We start from the raw sequence: 15,091 nt of genomic DNA, 5'->3' as shown, positions 1-15,091 counted from the left end.
TCGAAAAATTATATACGCTTTCTATCTTACACCCGATTCGATATCATTTATTTTTGTATAATAAAAGAATACCGTAAGGCCGAAATTTACGTAACGTTAATTTTGCGCGTTAATAAATTGTCGGAGGCAAAATAAAATACCGAAATTTATATATTAAAGTCGTATTTTGGCACGAGATGGCATTAAGAGCGGGAGGATGACGTCACTAAGAAATCGGGTCATTGGACCGATGCCAAAGCGTCCGAGTTTTTCGTGACGCTCCGGGTGTTTTTGATGGGGTGGAAATGGCGTCGTCGTCGGCTGAAGCAATAAAGTATAGCGAACGACCTAATAACCGACGCCGATTGTTCTTCCGCCGGTCGTCAAAACAGAATTAGGAATAAATTAACAGGGAAAGAAAGAAAAATCGACCAGCTTTCAATAAAATCGTAATTAAGGCTTCCGCTGGTATTTAAAACGCCCGATTTTCCGGCAGAAGGGGGGAAAACTTTCCAAACGACGCGCTTATTTGAAAAATGTCGACTGTAAGCGCGTTTCCTTTTGAAGAACGCATCCTTTAAGCCAAATTAAAACGCACACGACCGGCGGAGGGTTCTGGGAAGGAATCGCTTACATCTACTTCCTTTTCCACCGAGACGAGGCCAAATTTCGTTGACAACGAAAAGAAAAGCTGCGAACACGAAAGGATGTTACGCGTAACGCTACCCGCGGATGCGGCCGAGGCAGAAATTTAGCCATTAATTAAAAGACCAAAGAGGCCGGGGGAAGGTGGAAGGAGTAAATAAACATCTTTGGACGGAGGAAACAGACATTCTATATTAAAACAATAATTTTATTTATATACATAATCGACGAAAACCACATTTTGGTGTACGTGTTTATTTCGTTGCCGGAGCAATTTTAAGCACGTGGCCTAAATAAAATTATTTAAGTTAGGAGACCTCTTCGGTTCCGTGAGCACTTAACAATGTCTTCTTCTGTATTCCCATGAAATGCGAAGGAAGAACTCGTCATTTAATACGTTTCGCTTTCGTTAAAAATCACATTTTAAAATATATTTGTATATAAAACTGTTTATAAATACATATACAAAATATTATCGTAATATACATGGTTAAAAACAAAGAAATAAAATTCTTCGTTAAAATCTAACATAAAAATTCGACGGAGACTGAAACCGTCCCGCCGCGCCTATATATTAATTTTAAAATTTTATACACTCTTTAAAAAGTTTAATATTTTATAAAATTTTTCGTTGTTATCTTCCGTTTAAAAATTTTTGCATTATTAAATAAAATTTATTTTAAAAGTATAAAAATTAACACGAATAATAACTCTTTAAATTTTAAAATAGTCATAACTTTAAAACAATATGTACACCGATAAAATATTAATATAAATAAAAAGTTAACAGAGGAGGAAGAGATAAAAACTGTTTTTACCATTATTGGAAATTACGAAAAGCCGGGTCCCATCGCTCCGCGCAATGGATACGAGAACGCCTTCCGGTCCCCCGGAAAAGCCTGCCGAAATTATTTAGCACTTTCGTCCGCGGAAAATGACACCCGGAAAATTCCGGCGGGAACCGGGCGAAGAAGAAAGATGATTTAATTAGCGCCTGGCTTGGCGCCGTTTATTAAAGCGGAAAATTGGTAAACAATAGGATTAAACAGTAATGGACTTGGAAAGGACTTTGCTTTGGCCTACGCCGAAGGGGAGAACAGAAACGCCTGGCGTCCCCTTTCCCGAATAAAAGTGTGCCGAAAGTTGAACGTCCTTTCTCGCTAAACTCCAACCGCCGACAATGAGTTTGCCCCAAAATATGGATCTGCCCGGCGGCCCTAACCCGCGCCGTGGCAATATCAAACGTCATCCCGGCCGTTACCGACCAAACCCTAATTTTCAATTCCATTTTCTAATTTTTCGCATTGACCCAATCCGGACGAATCTTCCGGAAAAGGCGAAAAAGCAACTTTTAAAGTCTATCGGATGTGGTAAATTCTCAAGCACATAGAGTCGACTCGTCGACTCCCGGCCGGGAATTCGTCCGCTGCCTGACGTAGTGGGAACCAGTTTGGCGTTTTTTTTTTCTTAATCTCTTATAACCGCCGGACCTTGGACCGCGTGTTTCCGGGACGCGTGCGCATGCCCCGGTTCCGGCAAAACGAGAATCTAACGTCCTCGTTTCGACGTTGCTGCTTTCTCGTAATTTCCCCCTCGACCGTCCACTAAATCTTCAAACCCACCGTTTTTAAAAATTTTTCTCAAACTTTTACGCGGATTAAACCCATGGAATTTTTTAAACCGAAACTTTTCTATAAATTTATAACAGTAATTACGATAGTTTACTTAAGTTTTACAAATTTAATTAACGTAAAAAATTTCAACCTCTACTTAAAATTTATATTTTGGCAGTTGGCTCTTTCTAATCGATATACCGTGGGTAAAAATAGACTAGTTTCAGCCGGTTATACTTAAATAATATATTAAATTGGGCGTAATTAGATGGAAATTATTAGAATCGACTGGCCAAATATCCCGGAAAATTATGGCGAATACGAGTGGAAGATCGAACGACTCCTGTGAATCTGGTAATCTCACCCAACCGCGCAGGGTTGTTTTGAAAGGGCCGAATAATATATAACAGTTATACGGATAAATAAAGATTTTAAAATGATATTTTTCAATCTTTTCCACGTCGAGGCTATAAATTTATAAAAATAAAAGGCAACGTCGAAGACCCGAGTGGGATATTTTCCTTAAACAGAAAACGTACTTTAATTTTTTCCATAGATTCCGCTTCCGGCAACATTTTTACTTTATTCGTTTTATTAACTTTAAAAATCTGCGGCCGAAATAAAAATGTCGCCCCAACTCGATTCCCTCGCCATCACTTCCCCTAGCAGGGAATCGGTGGACGAAAACGAACGAAACGGCCATCCAAGTCGGAGAATACGGTCCATAACATTTCCGTTTAAAACCATCGAAGAATTTAAATTAAGGAAGAAATCGGTGAGACGTTCGCGTTCAATTCTTTCTCTATTTAAAATGGAGAAAGTAATCGGTAAGAAAGTGTAATATTTCATGTCTTAATCTGCAAATTCCAGCGGGAGAAAACCTTTATCGCCTTCGATTACCGAGGCGATAAAAAAATAATAATAATCTTAAAAGTCGACCCGAAACAAACGATACGACATTTAACTGTCAGCTTACCATAGGCGAGATTGATAACGTATTATTCGCATTAAAAACGAGTACAGTTCAGGCCAAACCGCGGGAAAAATCAGAAATATGGAACGGCGTATAATTCAAAAAGATCGACGTCGTTTCGAATACGCAAGTTAATTAAAATTTTGAAGCTATTTCCGAATAAAACGCTTAAGAGGAGACTTCTCTTACCGTTACAACGGTAACGGCTAAGATCGATAAGAATTATCGGTCTTCTCGAGAGCGTAAAAAATTGCTGCTTTTCTAGTTCTCGACGATGATTAATTCTAGAATTTTGCAGTAAAAAATACATTCTCGTTATCCTACTTACCCGGGCGAGAAGAAAAGAGATCGCTCCGAAAGTTTGAAATTGCGCGAACTGGAGTAGTAAGAAATGTTTATGTGTATATCTATTCTTATAACTTAAATTATTTCGTAGTTTAAAATCTGCGTAAAAATCTTACTTCGATTAATAACCATTTTCACGAAGCGTATTTATACGATTTGGACAAAGCGTTGGAATTAAAGTGCAAAATGGCGTGGTAAAAGTAATAAATTAAAAATATTACATCGTCGATACTTTGATAGAGACCATGTGACGAACGTTATATATTAAAAGGGCGATAATGTTAACGGGAGAGAAACGACCGGTGTCTTCCTTCGCCACTTCACTAAACGACGATAGGGTGTTCGGCAGTCGTCGGCACGGAAACAGAAGTGTATTGTGTATCGCACGTGACGCATTTCTGGACTTCGACGAAGTTTGGGCTTTCGTCCGAGCCTCGACGCTGTACTTTTCCTGAGTTGGTGCTGAGTCTGGCTGGCCGGCGGACCTTCAGCCGAAGTACGGATAGGCGGCCGGCGGTGCCGTGGGTTGCAGGGGTACTTCCGTGGTGCTGGTGGTGGTGACCGTGGTCTCGTACACGCTGGAGCTGGTCACCGTGCGAAATTTGGTACTGAAAGCGTTGTAAGTCAGCGTGTACACTCTGGTACTGTAACTGGTGGCGGTGGTCACCGTGGTGTAAGTGGAAGTCAGAGTGGTAAACTGCGGAGGAGGCGGCAGGGGAGGCGGCAGGTGGGTGGCGATCAGCTGTTGCAGCTGCTGTTGCTGTTGGATGGCTTGAGTGTTGAGGTACGGCCGCACCGTCGTGGTGTAGTTGGTCACCGTTCTTTCCGTGGTCGAAAGACTCTCCGACAGCGTCCTGGATCTGGTGTGCCTTCCGTCGTAAAAACTTACCACTTTAGTGCTGTAAACCGTATCCGTCGTGACGTAAGTGGATGTTTTGGTGATGGTCGAATATAGCGTGACGTGACGATTTAACTGCTGCAGTCCCAGGTAGACGGCGGCCAAGGGATTCTGCTGCAGGGCCACGCCCAGAGAAATCAGCGGATTGGCCAGCTGCAAGGGTATGGTGCCGGAATTGGCGCCCAAAGGAAGATAGGAGTTATCGATTCCGGAACCCTGTAACATGGGAGACTGGGGAAGAGGAGTCTGCAACAGCTGTTGCTGCGGAGAAGGCGGCAGAGGCACGGCTCCGTTTAGAAGCCCCGTCTGGGCGTTGAATCCGGCGTCTAAAGTGGGTACCGCATTTATTTCTTCGGGAGGAATGGTCACTTCTCCCGGAGGCATGGTTTTGTAGGCGGTGATAATTTTGAGAATAAAGAAGCTTTCGGTCACCGGTGAAACGAAGTGGAGTCCCCGTCTAAAATGGGTAGTAACGAAGTCCTCCAGGTTCTTTCGGTGGTGGTGTAGGTGCGGGACACCACCACGGGCGGCGTTTCGCCTTCCGCCAAGCTGGTGGCCAGACCGTTCTGCGCCGGCGATATTTCTTGTATGCCGTTAGACACGTAAGCCGATTGGTGGACCGTTTTGGGCACGGTGGTGATTATGGTCAAAGTCCTGACCGATTTTCTTCGTCCCACGTGCAAAGTCACCTCACTGGTGATCGTCGTTCTCTGATACACCACGCGAGCGGGATCTACCGAAATCAACGGATCTTCTTCGTACGGAATTTCTCCCGTTATGCTTTCGTCGTCTTGACTGTTGTGCTCGTTTAAGTCCGGATCTTGTCTCACTGTCAACTTCACTTTGAATCGATTCAAGCGAACCTGCAAAAGAAATCGTCCTTTCAATATTTTCTCTCAATTTTTACTATTTAATTTTTTGTAAATTATATTATTTTAGCGTTATTCATCTATTCTATTAATATAAACACCGACTTAACCGAAAACAATACGTTGCACAATAATTATAATAAATTTACAATTTTTCTAAATACTACCACGGTTATTTTTCCATTCGAAAATTAAATGGATTACAATAAATTATTCCTGAATAATTTGTCATACTTGCAAATTTTGTTAGCGTGATACGACGCTACGAACTCGAAATCTTTTATTACCAGCGCTTTGTCGCGTATTGTCGAAAATACGTCGATTACTTGTCGATAAGGAAAAGAAAGCGTTTCCTCGAGTAATGTTTCAAGCATTATGTCCGGCCAAGTTTTTTGACTTTCGATCAGCATCTTTTTATTTTTCTATTTAGAATTACATTATTTAAATATATATATATATATATTAACTGTTAAAACCTAAAATAAAACAAAAAAATATTTATCACATTTTAAGAAAGTGTACGTTAGGTAAACGTTTTCTTTCTGTTAAATTTAATGTAAATTATATTTTAAGTGTGTCTTTTTCGATATTTCGGAGGTAATATGTAACTGCGTCCGAAAGATAGTAACTGAGATTGTGGACGTTTCTCTAACATCGTAGAAAGGGACGTCGTGAAGAAAGGGGTAGCGATGCACTTTCTCGAGGCGTAACGCGGATGGGAGACGTTATACGATTATACGTATGGGTTACGAAAAGAAAAAAAACGCTACCTGGAGAATCTATTAAAACAATATAAATACGGCGGTTTATATTTGAATCTAGACTACGGTGATGTGTAATTTAAATCATTACAAACCTAGTGACCGGTGAACTTTACGAAAGTCAAAGTTCGACAATTATGTTCAATAGATGTAACGATCTGCGCGGTTCGAAACTAGATTTTTGTCGTTTAATGTTATATTCATGAGATACCGGAACTCTATACGGGTCTTTTTAGGAGTCAAATTCGCCCGACTTTCTTTTATGAATAGTTATAATAATAATAAGTACGAGACCATATAGAGCACGTGCGAAGAATATCATGAAAGTGAAAATGTAATGAAGGAGCGATCCGCCCGCTCTGCCGATCTAAAGTCGCTAGAGTCTTTGAGAAACGTGTCTTCCAACACGTTTCGCAAAGGCTCTAGCGACTTTAATCCACGTATAATCCATTCGAAATTCTCCGGCATCTTTATTCCTAACCGTTATGGAAAGTCGGGTCAAAAGTTAACAAATTAATGTTATATTCCTATCCCGATTTTCGTCATTCATTTCAATCTAGAAAATGAATGCTTATCGATTAATTTCTACTTTTCGCAAATTTGAATTTTGATACTGGGACGAATTGTTGCATTTATAGAAGCGGACCCCACGTCGCTATCGTCGATCGACTTATTTTCGGTAAAAATCGTTGTTATGTATTCCTTACATTCCTAAGAATAGCGCGCATTATTTTCTATTTTGCTTGAATATAAATTATAGTTTTTCTAGAGCAATTTTGCCATAATCATTTACATATTTTTAAATAATTTTATTTAGTTAGTTTCATTCTTTATGGTGTAGATAACCTTCATTGAAAATTTGATTTAATCTAAGAATACATATGTTTGAAAAATTTAAAAATTTTGGTTTGTTTCTTAATTTTCGACCAGTGGAACATATCGTTACTTTTCGTAATAAATTGATTCGAATAATAAAACTATTTTATGATTTTATAGTAAATTACGATTGAAATAAATTCGTTTAACGAACACTACACATTTTCATATTTCAATATACAACACTTGCAGAAGTCATTTCAGCTATTTCGTGTTTTAACCTGCTCTAATGTAAAAAGATTTTCGAGAAATTGGTGCGAGATTAATTGAAGCAACTCTTTCTCATTTAAATGCTTGCCTTTCTCCATCCCATTCCTCCGTAAGGACAACAGTAACATTTCCTATATAATGATTTCCTGGATATTCCGGAATATATTTATCAAGAGTCCATTTGAATTTGGCCTCTCGATTCTTTCTTCTACTGTACTTTTATAGTTAATTACCTCGAGATTATACGTAATCGGTTGGAGTGAATTTTATTCTAAACTGTGTCGTAAACCATAAATAAAATCTTTTCAATTTTACATTGTTTACCAATTAAATGAGCGAACGCGTCAGAGATAGACGAGACTAGGGAGAAATGGCGTGACAGACAAACGAGTAACTAAAATAACGAATGGAACGATAGCCATACATTCGACGACCAACGGACAATATATATCTAACTTTAATCCCAGAAAAATTAAAAAGTAACCAAAAATCCAATCAATTTAATATAAAGCACGATTGTTTTTAAAATCCTTCGTAAAGCATGTATTTAAATTTCTCTCTTAAAAATTTTTATGTCGATCCCGTCAATTCCAAATTAACTATTGTCGCCTTTCGCCCATTTGATTAAATTACTCTAAGCTCGAACGGAACATTCCGAACTGCTACAAGTCGAGGTCACCACGCCAGAACGAGATTTGGAGTATTGTCCGAGTGCGAGACATGAAATGAAATATTTTGTCAAGTTTCAATCGACGGAATAGTTAAATAATTTGGTTTCTCGGTGCTAATCTGACAATCCATTAGTTTTATCGGAACGATTTGATCGTTATTAATTATACGATATAAAACAATAGGTCCATATTTTATCCGTATAGTTTTCAGGAACGAGAGAAAATGATATTAAAAAGTACCGAGCAAAAATTAAACTGTAGATTCTATACTGGTGGCAAGAGCAAAGAGTTACATCGCCGGACAGATTTACAACGTAATCGAACGGTAATCGTCATCCATACTACATTTACAAAGAAGGGACAGAAACGACAATATAAAAATGAAAATACCTGGTGGATTTTTTCCATGCTTGCGATTATTTATCGAAATTTAATTAAATCTCGACATTATGAAAAATATTTTTGTCAATATAAAACCTACAAAATTTATATGACCGAAAATCGTTAACGTTTCGGCATTATCTATGCCGAAACGTTCTTCTAACATTTTAAACTTTACAGTACTTTGTAAAATTAAATTTAACGTCATGACCGATTATAAATCAATTGGCGTTAACAAATGAATTATCGTAATCCTAACAAATAAATTCGGGCTATTCGCTACAATTTCACCACGAATCAAAACGGAATTCCAAGTAAATACTGACTCCAATCATCTACAAGAGATAGCGAGTACTCGAATCTAATTCAAACTAAAATTTCTCTTGTTCGTAACCATCCGACCACTGGGCTGTCCTCTGTTTGAGATAATACAAAAATACTACGGGGGTGTTCAAACGAAAGGGTACGAAACGTCGTCACAACACAAAACCAGTTGAAATGGGAATATGCCGCTTTAGGGTCGATTTACACACAACAGTGACGTGCCGGCACAGTGCAGTAAGCGTCGATAAATATCACACATAGCCAATCAGAGTTTCATCTACGACACGTGATCTGTATTCTGTCAATCATACGAGTGTCGTACATGAAATTCTGATTGGCTATGTGTGATATTTATCGACGCTTACTGCACTGTGCCGGCACGTCACTGTTGTGTGTAAATCGACCCTTAAGATACCGTAGTGAGACATCTAGGGACGGCAAATGCAGTGCGCGCGCGTCATATGCGTGCGCCCGCACATGACGCAGGAGAGAAGCAGGTAGTTGTGTGTTCCGTCCAATTGACGCGGCAATGCGTGTGAGAACATCATGGTGTTCCCATTGTAAAAGTCGACGAGTGAGGAGCAGCGAGATGTTATCAGATTTCTGACTGCGGAAGGTGTTAAACCCGCCTATATTCATCTCCGGATTGTGGCCGTATTCGGGGAGACTGTGTGTCCGACAAGTCAGTGAGAAACGTGCGTCCACACGTCTTTAGGGTCACATAAAGTGTAATGGTCAAGTTCAAGTGGGAGCAGCTTGAGCATACGCCCTACAGCCGGACATGTCGCCCTGCGATTCCATCTGTTTGGTCCGCTCAAAAAAACATCTCAAAGGAAAACACTTCAACTCGGACGACGAACTGAAGGACACAGTGGAAGACTGACTCTTGTCACAACCACAGGAATTCTGGAAACAGGGAATCCTTCGGCTCGTTAAACAGTGGGATAGTTGTGCTCAGACCTCTGCTGATTACGTTGAATAAAGACTTCAATTATTCAGTGTCATTTCGTATCTTTTCATTTGAACACCCCTCATATTACTCCGAATTCCAAAGCAAGAAATTTCTGTTTACTTGTTAAATTACAAGTTTGTTAAAATCAGGACTTATCACGCAGGAAAGTATAAAAAAGAATGCGGCGAAAATCAGGCACTTGGAAAATACTGAAAGTTCTTGTAAACGAGGGCGTGTTAATTACCACTACTTTATGCTAATTTATGTCTACGGTCACCAGATTAGACGTTAACCTCTCGCTTGAAAGATTCCATTCGAATCCGATGTAGATTTTTGAACACTAACGACATTTCCTATTATTTTGGCTTATCCGTAATAAGCAAAACGGCGATGTAATCCCCATCCATTCGTGCCTGGCACAATAAAAATTCTGTGAGGACACACGAATATGCCCGTCTCTTCTCTGTACTTTTGTTCATCTTTATATCAAAGTTCTAAAAGCAGGGAGGGCCATTTTCTTTGGTCCAGTGGAATAACTTGAAAAATATGCATCTTACAAAAACATTTAAATCAAAGACGTTAGATTAAAAGGAAGCCGAAGACAGGGCTACGAGTTTCGTCATAGATGGTGAAAATCAGTAAAAATGGGAGTCTTCATTTTTATTGCATATTCTGATTCCACATCAACAATAAACAAATTTTAGTCTAAAACGTTTCTTTCAAAAGATGCACTTATCGTAACTTCTGATAAGTGCATAACGTTCATAATTTGTGATAAGTTACGAGCATTTGAAGTTTTATGTGGTTGCACTTCGTGCACTCGTGAATCTGTGGATATTTAAATTTCACTGAAAAAAGGAAAGAAAAAATGCCGAAAAAAGTTGTTAGGAAGCTATTCTTATTGCTGAAGTCATTCTGTTTGTTCAAGTAACAAACTAGCGCCGCAGCTATTAAAGCCATCGAGCCTGTGATAAAAAAAGATGGTCTTGATCCGGACAAGCGGCTAAATACGAGGTGTGCAGCACAGGGAAAACGTTTTCATTCGACGATTATGTTTATTGGAACAATAATATTAAGAATTTTTTCTATTTTTAATAAATTTTAAAATATTAAAAATATGCAATAGTAATACAATTGAAAAGCAAATGATTTTCAAAATGAGGTTTAAAAAATCGTTTTAACTCATAAATTTAATTTTAATGTAAGCTTTATTCGATAACGTTTTTCGTTACTTAATTAGTACTTTTGGTTTCGCATATATTATATTTGACATTAATTATTTGGAACAGCTAGAGTATTTTAGAAATCGAATAGGAACACAATAGGAAAATTGTAAAATACAATATCGAAATTTCATTTAATTATTTTCGTTTCAGTGTTTCTATAACTTATGCGCAATTTAAAGTAGAATTCTGAATTTAAAAACTTTGATATTCAAATCGTTCGAGAATCGTTATTGTGTATAACGCGCAATGGCTATCAAGCGACGATTAAGGGGCCACATTACTACGGAACAATATAAATATGAGACATTTTTTAATTATGCCAGCAGAATATTAACATTTCTTATATTTGTTCTGACTAGAAACGAATGATTTTAAATGAACGTATGCTATTTATTTTCCACAGATTTTAATGCTTATTTTATCGATTACACTCGTCATTATACAACGGTGCAAGACAGTAAGTGTAACTCTGTTTCAAAACTTTCCAATGTTGAAAAAACAACGCTATCCGATTGTAATTAGACAATAAATTGACCAGAAAGAATACGTTGTCTAATGCCATCACTTATACCAGATATATTTAACAGAAATAATAGATTTGAAAGTTTAATTTGGTGGCCGTCCGACCTATATTTATCATATATTATGACTAATACCGTAATGCAATTGCTGGGATTATTTTTGTATTTCCTTTCTGATTTTGTAATTTTTTAATCATTGTTACAATTATTAATTTTAATTTCTTTTATAGCAATTTAATTTTTGCTTTTAAAAAATTTAAAATTTCTGCTTAAATTCCTACAGCGTGGTGAATGTGGAGGGGTTACACTCTGAGTATTAGAGAGCCTCTTTATCATAATTTTCTTAAAGGGTTAAAATTCATTGTTACGCCACCGGTGGCCATTGAAATTTAAGATAGAATTAAAGTTTTAACCCAAATTATTCAAAGGCAAAAAGAAAATCAAATTTTTAATCATTTAAGCAAGGTCTGAGATTTAGAAGACAATGGGAATTTTTTCCCAGAACTATAGTTCCAGATCTTGCTAATTCGAGTTTTCTCTGCAGAAGAACGAAAACATCTGCGAAAAAGAATAAATCTTCGTACGTAATACGAATCAATACGTAATGTCGGATAGCAGAAAAGTTCAAAGTTCATTCATCTCTCTGATGCAAATGGTAATTATTACTGAATGAAGTGGAGATAAATCAGAAAACGTTATTCTCTGAGCTTTGAAGGAGACACGTTTATTGCGTTTTCATATTTTTATTTGACGGTTTAAAGATACCGTTTAAAGATTTGTATAGAGTCTTTAAACGGAAGAAACTAAAAATTTTCATATTTGTCGAATCACTATTAATATATTCGACGTCCCGGAACGAGTCAATTGGAAATGTAAATAAGCTGCCGCATATTTTTCCCAATGAAACATCTCTTTTGTTTAAAATATGTAAATATTTCTTATAAAATTTTATTAAGATTAAAACGGGAAAATTCAATTTGAAGTAGCAATATAGCTGATTTCTGTTTCGAAAAAAAAGGTGAATATTCGAGTATTTAGAATAATTTAAAACCACGTTTCAACTCGCGTAATGAGTATGTGTTCGATTTGCTGGACCTGTCGTTTTCTTCGCCATCAGTAATTTTAAAAGACATAATTTTCTGTACAGTTATACTGTATTAACGAATGGCAACGTCAAAAAGAAGAAAAACTTATTTCCGTTAGAAAAAAGGAAAAAAAAATATTGTAAATTCGGATCATTACTCAGAGAATTGTCACGCGTTTGGACTTAAATTTATCTAACGACGATAATAAAACATGAGAAATGTTTAACGTTGTTTTCAAATTTGGGCTCGATTATCTTAAAGTACTTATAATAAAAACAATTTTCTGCCTTATCAACCAATTCATTAAGCATTAATTTCTTAGCATACTACACACCATCTGAAACACTTCAATAAAAGACAAGGTTCTCATTCGAAACTTTTAGTGACAAATCGAAGAGGATTCGGAATAAAATGCGAGATGAAAGGAAATTGGAGAAAGCGTCGCACACAATCAGAAAATTGCCGAATTGCGAATATTTCCAGAGTCCTTCATTTATGTTACATACCGATACACAATTTAGTGAAAATATTTCACCAAAGAAAATCTGCATTTCAAAAATACGAAGATATTTGCAATTAATTCTCCCAAAGATTTCGCCGTCGACGAGTAAAAGTTTACGAATTCGCCAACAACGCACAATAACAAAAGAAAGTTTTCCCGATTTATTCGAGACTTTTGTCGAAACACGCGACATTCTGCAAAAGAGAGGAGAATTTCACAAATAAAAGAAAACTTTTCAGTAAATCTAAGACAAATTATTATCGCTATTTTAATATTATTATATTTAATTTTAGTTCTATTGTTTCGCTTTCTTATGAGGGAAATGCTACAAAAAGCATACAATTGTTTGCGTCTGTTTTACTTGCTACCAAATGAGATTATTCATTTACTTTAGAAAAATAAGCAGAAACCTTGAAGTAATTCGTAGCGCTTCTTTATATTGTATATAAAACATCATTTATTAACAATTTGTATTGCATACTTGTATACACGGTAGTATTAAAATGCATATTAAAGGAAGGCTACGATTTGGTGGGAGACGAAACAATCGAACTAATATTAAATATAATAATATTGAAACTGCGATAATATTCTGTTTTACATTTACGAAAAGTTTTCTTTCACTTGTGATCCACTGCAGAATGTCGCGTGTTTTGTCAAAACTCTCGAATAAATCGCGAAAACTTTCTTTTGTTATTGTGCGTTGTTGGCGAATTCGTAAACTTTTACTCGTCGACGGCGAAATCTATGGGAGAATTAATTGCAAATATCTTCGTATTTTTGAAATACAGATTTTCTTTGGTGAAATATTTTCACTAAATGCTGCATCGTAGTGTAAATCGTTTAATCCATTAGTTAAATACGCATCGGATATCGTTACGTTTTGGAATCGAAGTAATTACTAAAGTCCAAAATGTCCGACGTCCTTCCTTTTCTTCCGCCGGTTAAAAATCTTTCCCGGGCGTAAAGAGGATATTTTATCGGGAAAAGGGCCAAGGCCCGGTTAATCGAGGGAAACAGGTTGTTCGCATTTGTCCAGGAACGGGTAAAACTTTAATCAGCGGGTGAGAGCGGAAGGACGAAGAATTTGTCCGAAGAAGCCGGAAGTAGAGAAAGGAACTTACGGTTTGGGTGTTTCTCTTGGGCAAGACGAATCTGAGTCGGCCGTTGGGCGGTCTTCGGGTGAAGACAGTGTTGTCTTCATCCGAAGGCGGGGTAGCCGAGGGTCTGGAGCCGGCGGCGGAGGAAGATGAACTGGCGCGAAAGGCGTCCAGGGAGCGAGTGGGGTGGGCCGACCGGTATCTGGAAGTGTCCGGCAACTTGAAGGAAGAGCGGAGAGAGGCGTGGGAAGAGAAGGCCTGCTCCTTCCTGGCGTTCACTCGGCGGTTCTGGGGCTTGGAGGTGGTCCGGGTGTACCTGGGAGTGGCCGAGTCGGTGGATTCGGACTTGGGGACCACAGGAGTGGGAGTGGGCTTGATTCTGGCCGAGACCGAATCGGAGCGGGTGGAGGCCCCGCCCAAGATTCGCGAGGTGCTCTGCAGGATCTGAGCGTACTTGCCGTCGATGTAAGTGCCCACCACTTTGGTCTCGAAAACGGTGGTGGCTCCATTCTCGATGTGCGTCCCTCCCAGGACGGTGACCAGCCCGGTGGGGTACTGGGGTGAGGCGGGCGCCGGCCCGCGGGTGCTCTTGACGTCGTCGGCCCCGAACCGGCTGTGGCCGGCATCGGTCTGGGTTCGAACCGGAATGACGTTGTCGGCCGAGTGCAGGACGGCGTTGAGATGTCCGAAAGATTCTCGAACGACCCCGTCCAACTGGCCGTTCTTAGACAAGGCCAACGAGTCGGGGCTCTTGGTGTAGGCCATCTCCCCCACCTCCGAGCCATCTCCCGAGTCCCCGATGGCGTTGGCCGATACCGAGGGCCCGGAGGTGGACGAGGGCCCGCCGGCCGAGGGTCGGGCCGCCTCCGAAGCTGGAGTGAAGACGATGACGGTTCCGTCCACCGTGGTGCGAAAGTTGAGAAAACCTCGGACGGTCACCGTGGGCAGCGCCGTCTGCGATTCCGCTTTTCTGCCCCCTCGGGCACGTACACCGGCGCCGCATTTTCGGCCGAAAGACCTACAAAAAGAAAGAAAAGAGTTATTTTGTCACGTTTTGAGTTTACTGTTTCTTAAGCAAAAAACTTTAACCCGTCGGGCTTAAAAAACGAATATTGAAGTGCGTGTAAATTTCCGCGGGTAAATAGGAAATGGCGCTTATT

The 15,091-nt window shown here is 39.0% G+C and overlaps 1 protein-coding gene across 1 annotated transcript; it reads right to left on the bottom strand.

Moving 5' to 3' along the window:
* Window positions 1-811: 811 nt before the first annotated feature.
* Window positions 812-14,823, bottom strand: LOC136968839 (mucin-3A-like). The gene is given in 3 exon segments (XM_067262920.1): window positions 812-4,887; window positions 4,890-5,316; window positions 13,956-14,823. Coding segments are annotated over 3 exon segments (2,013 nt in total). The 5' UTR covers window positions 14,697-14,823; the 3' UTR covers window positions 812-4,042.
* Between the last annotated feature and the right edge of the window lie 268 nt (window positions 14,824-15,091).

Source organism: Centruroides vittatus, unplaced genomic scaffold (genome assembly GCF_030686945.1).
Source record: "Centruroides vittatus isolate TY-2023 unplaced genomic scaffold, ASM3068694v2 contig_10, whole genome shotgun sequence".
Taxonomy (NCBI): domain Eukaryota; kingdom Metazoa; phylum Arthropoda; class Arachnida; order Scorpiones; family Buthidae; genus Centruroides; species Centruroides vittatus.
Note: the sequence above shows the minus strand (reverse complement) of the source record. Positions and strands in the feature narration are given on the sequence as shown.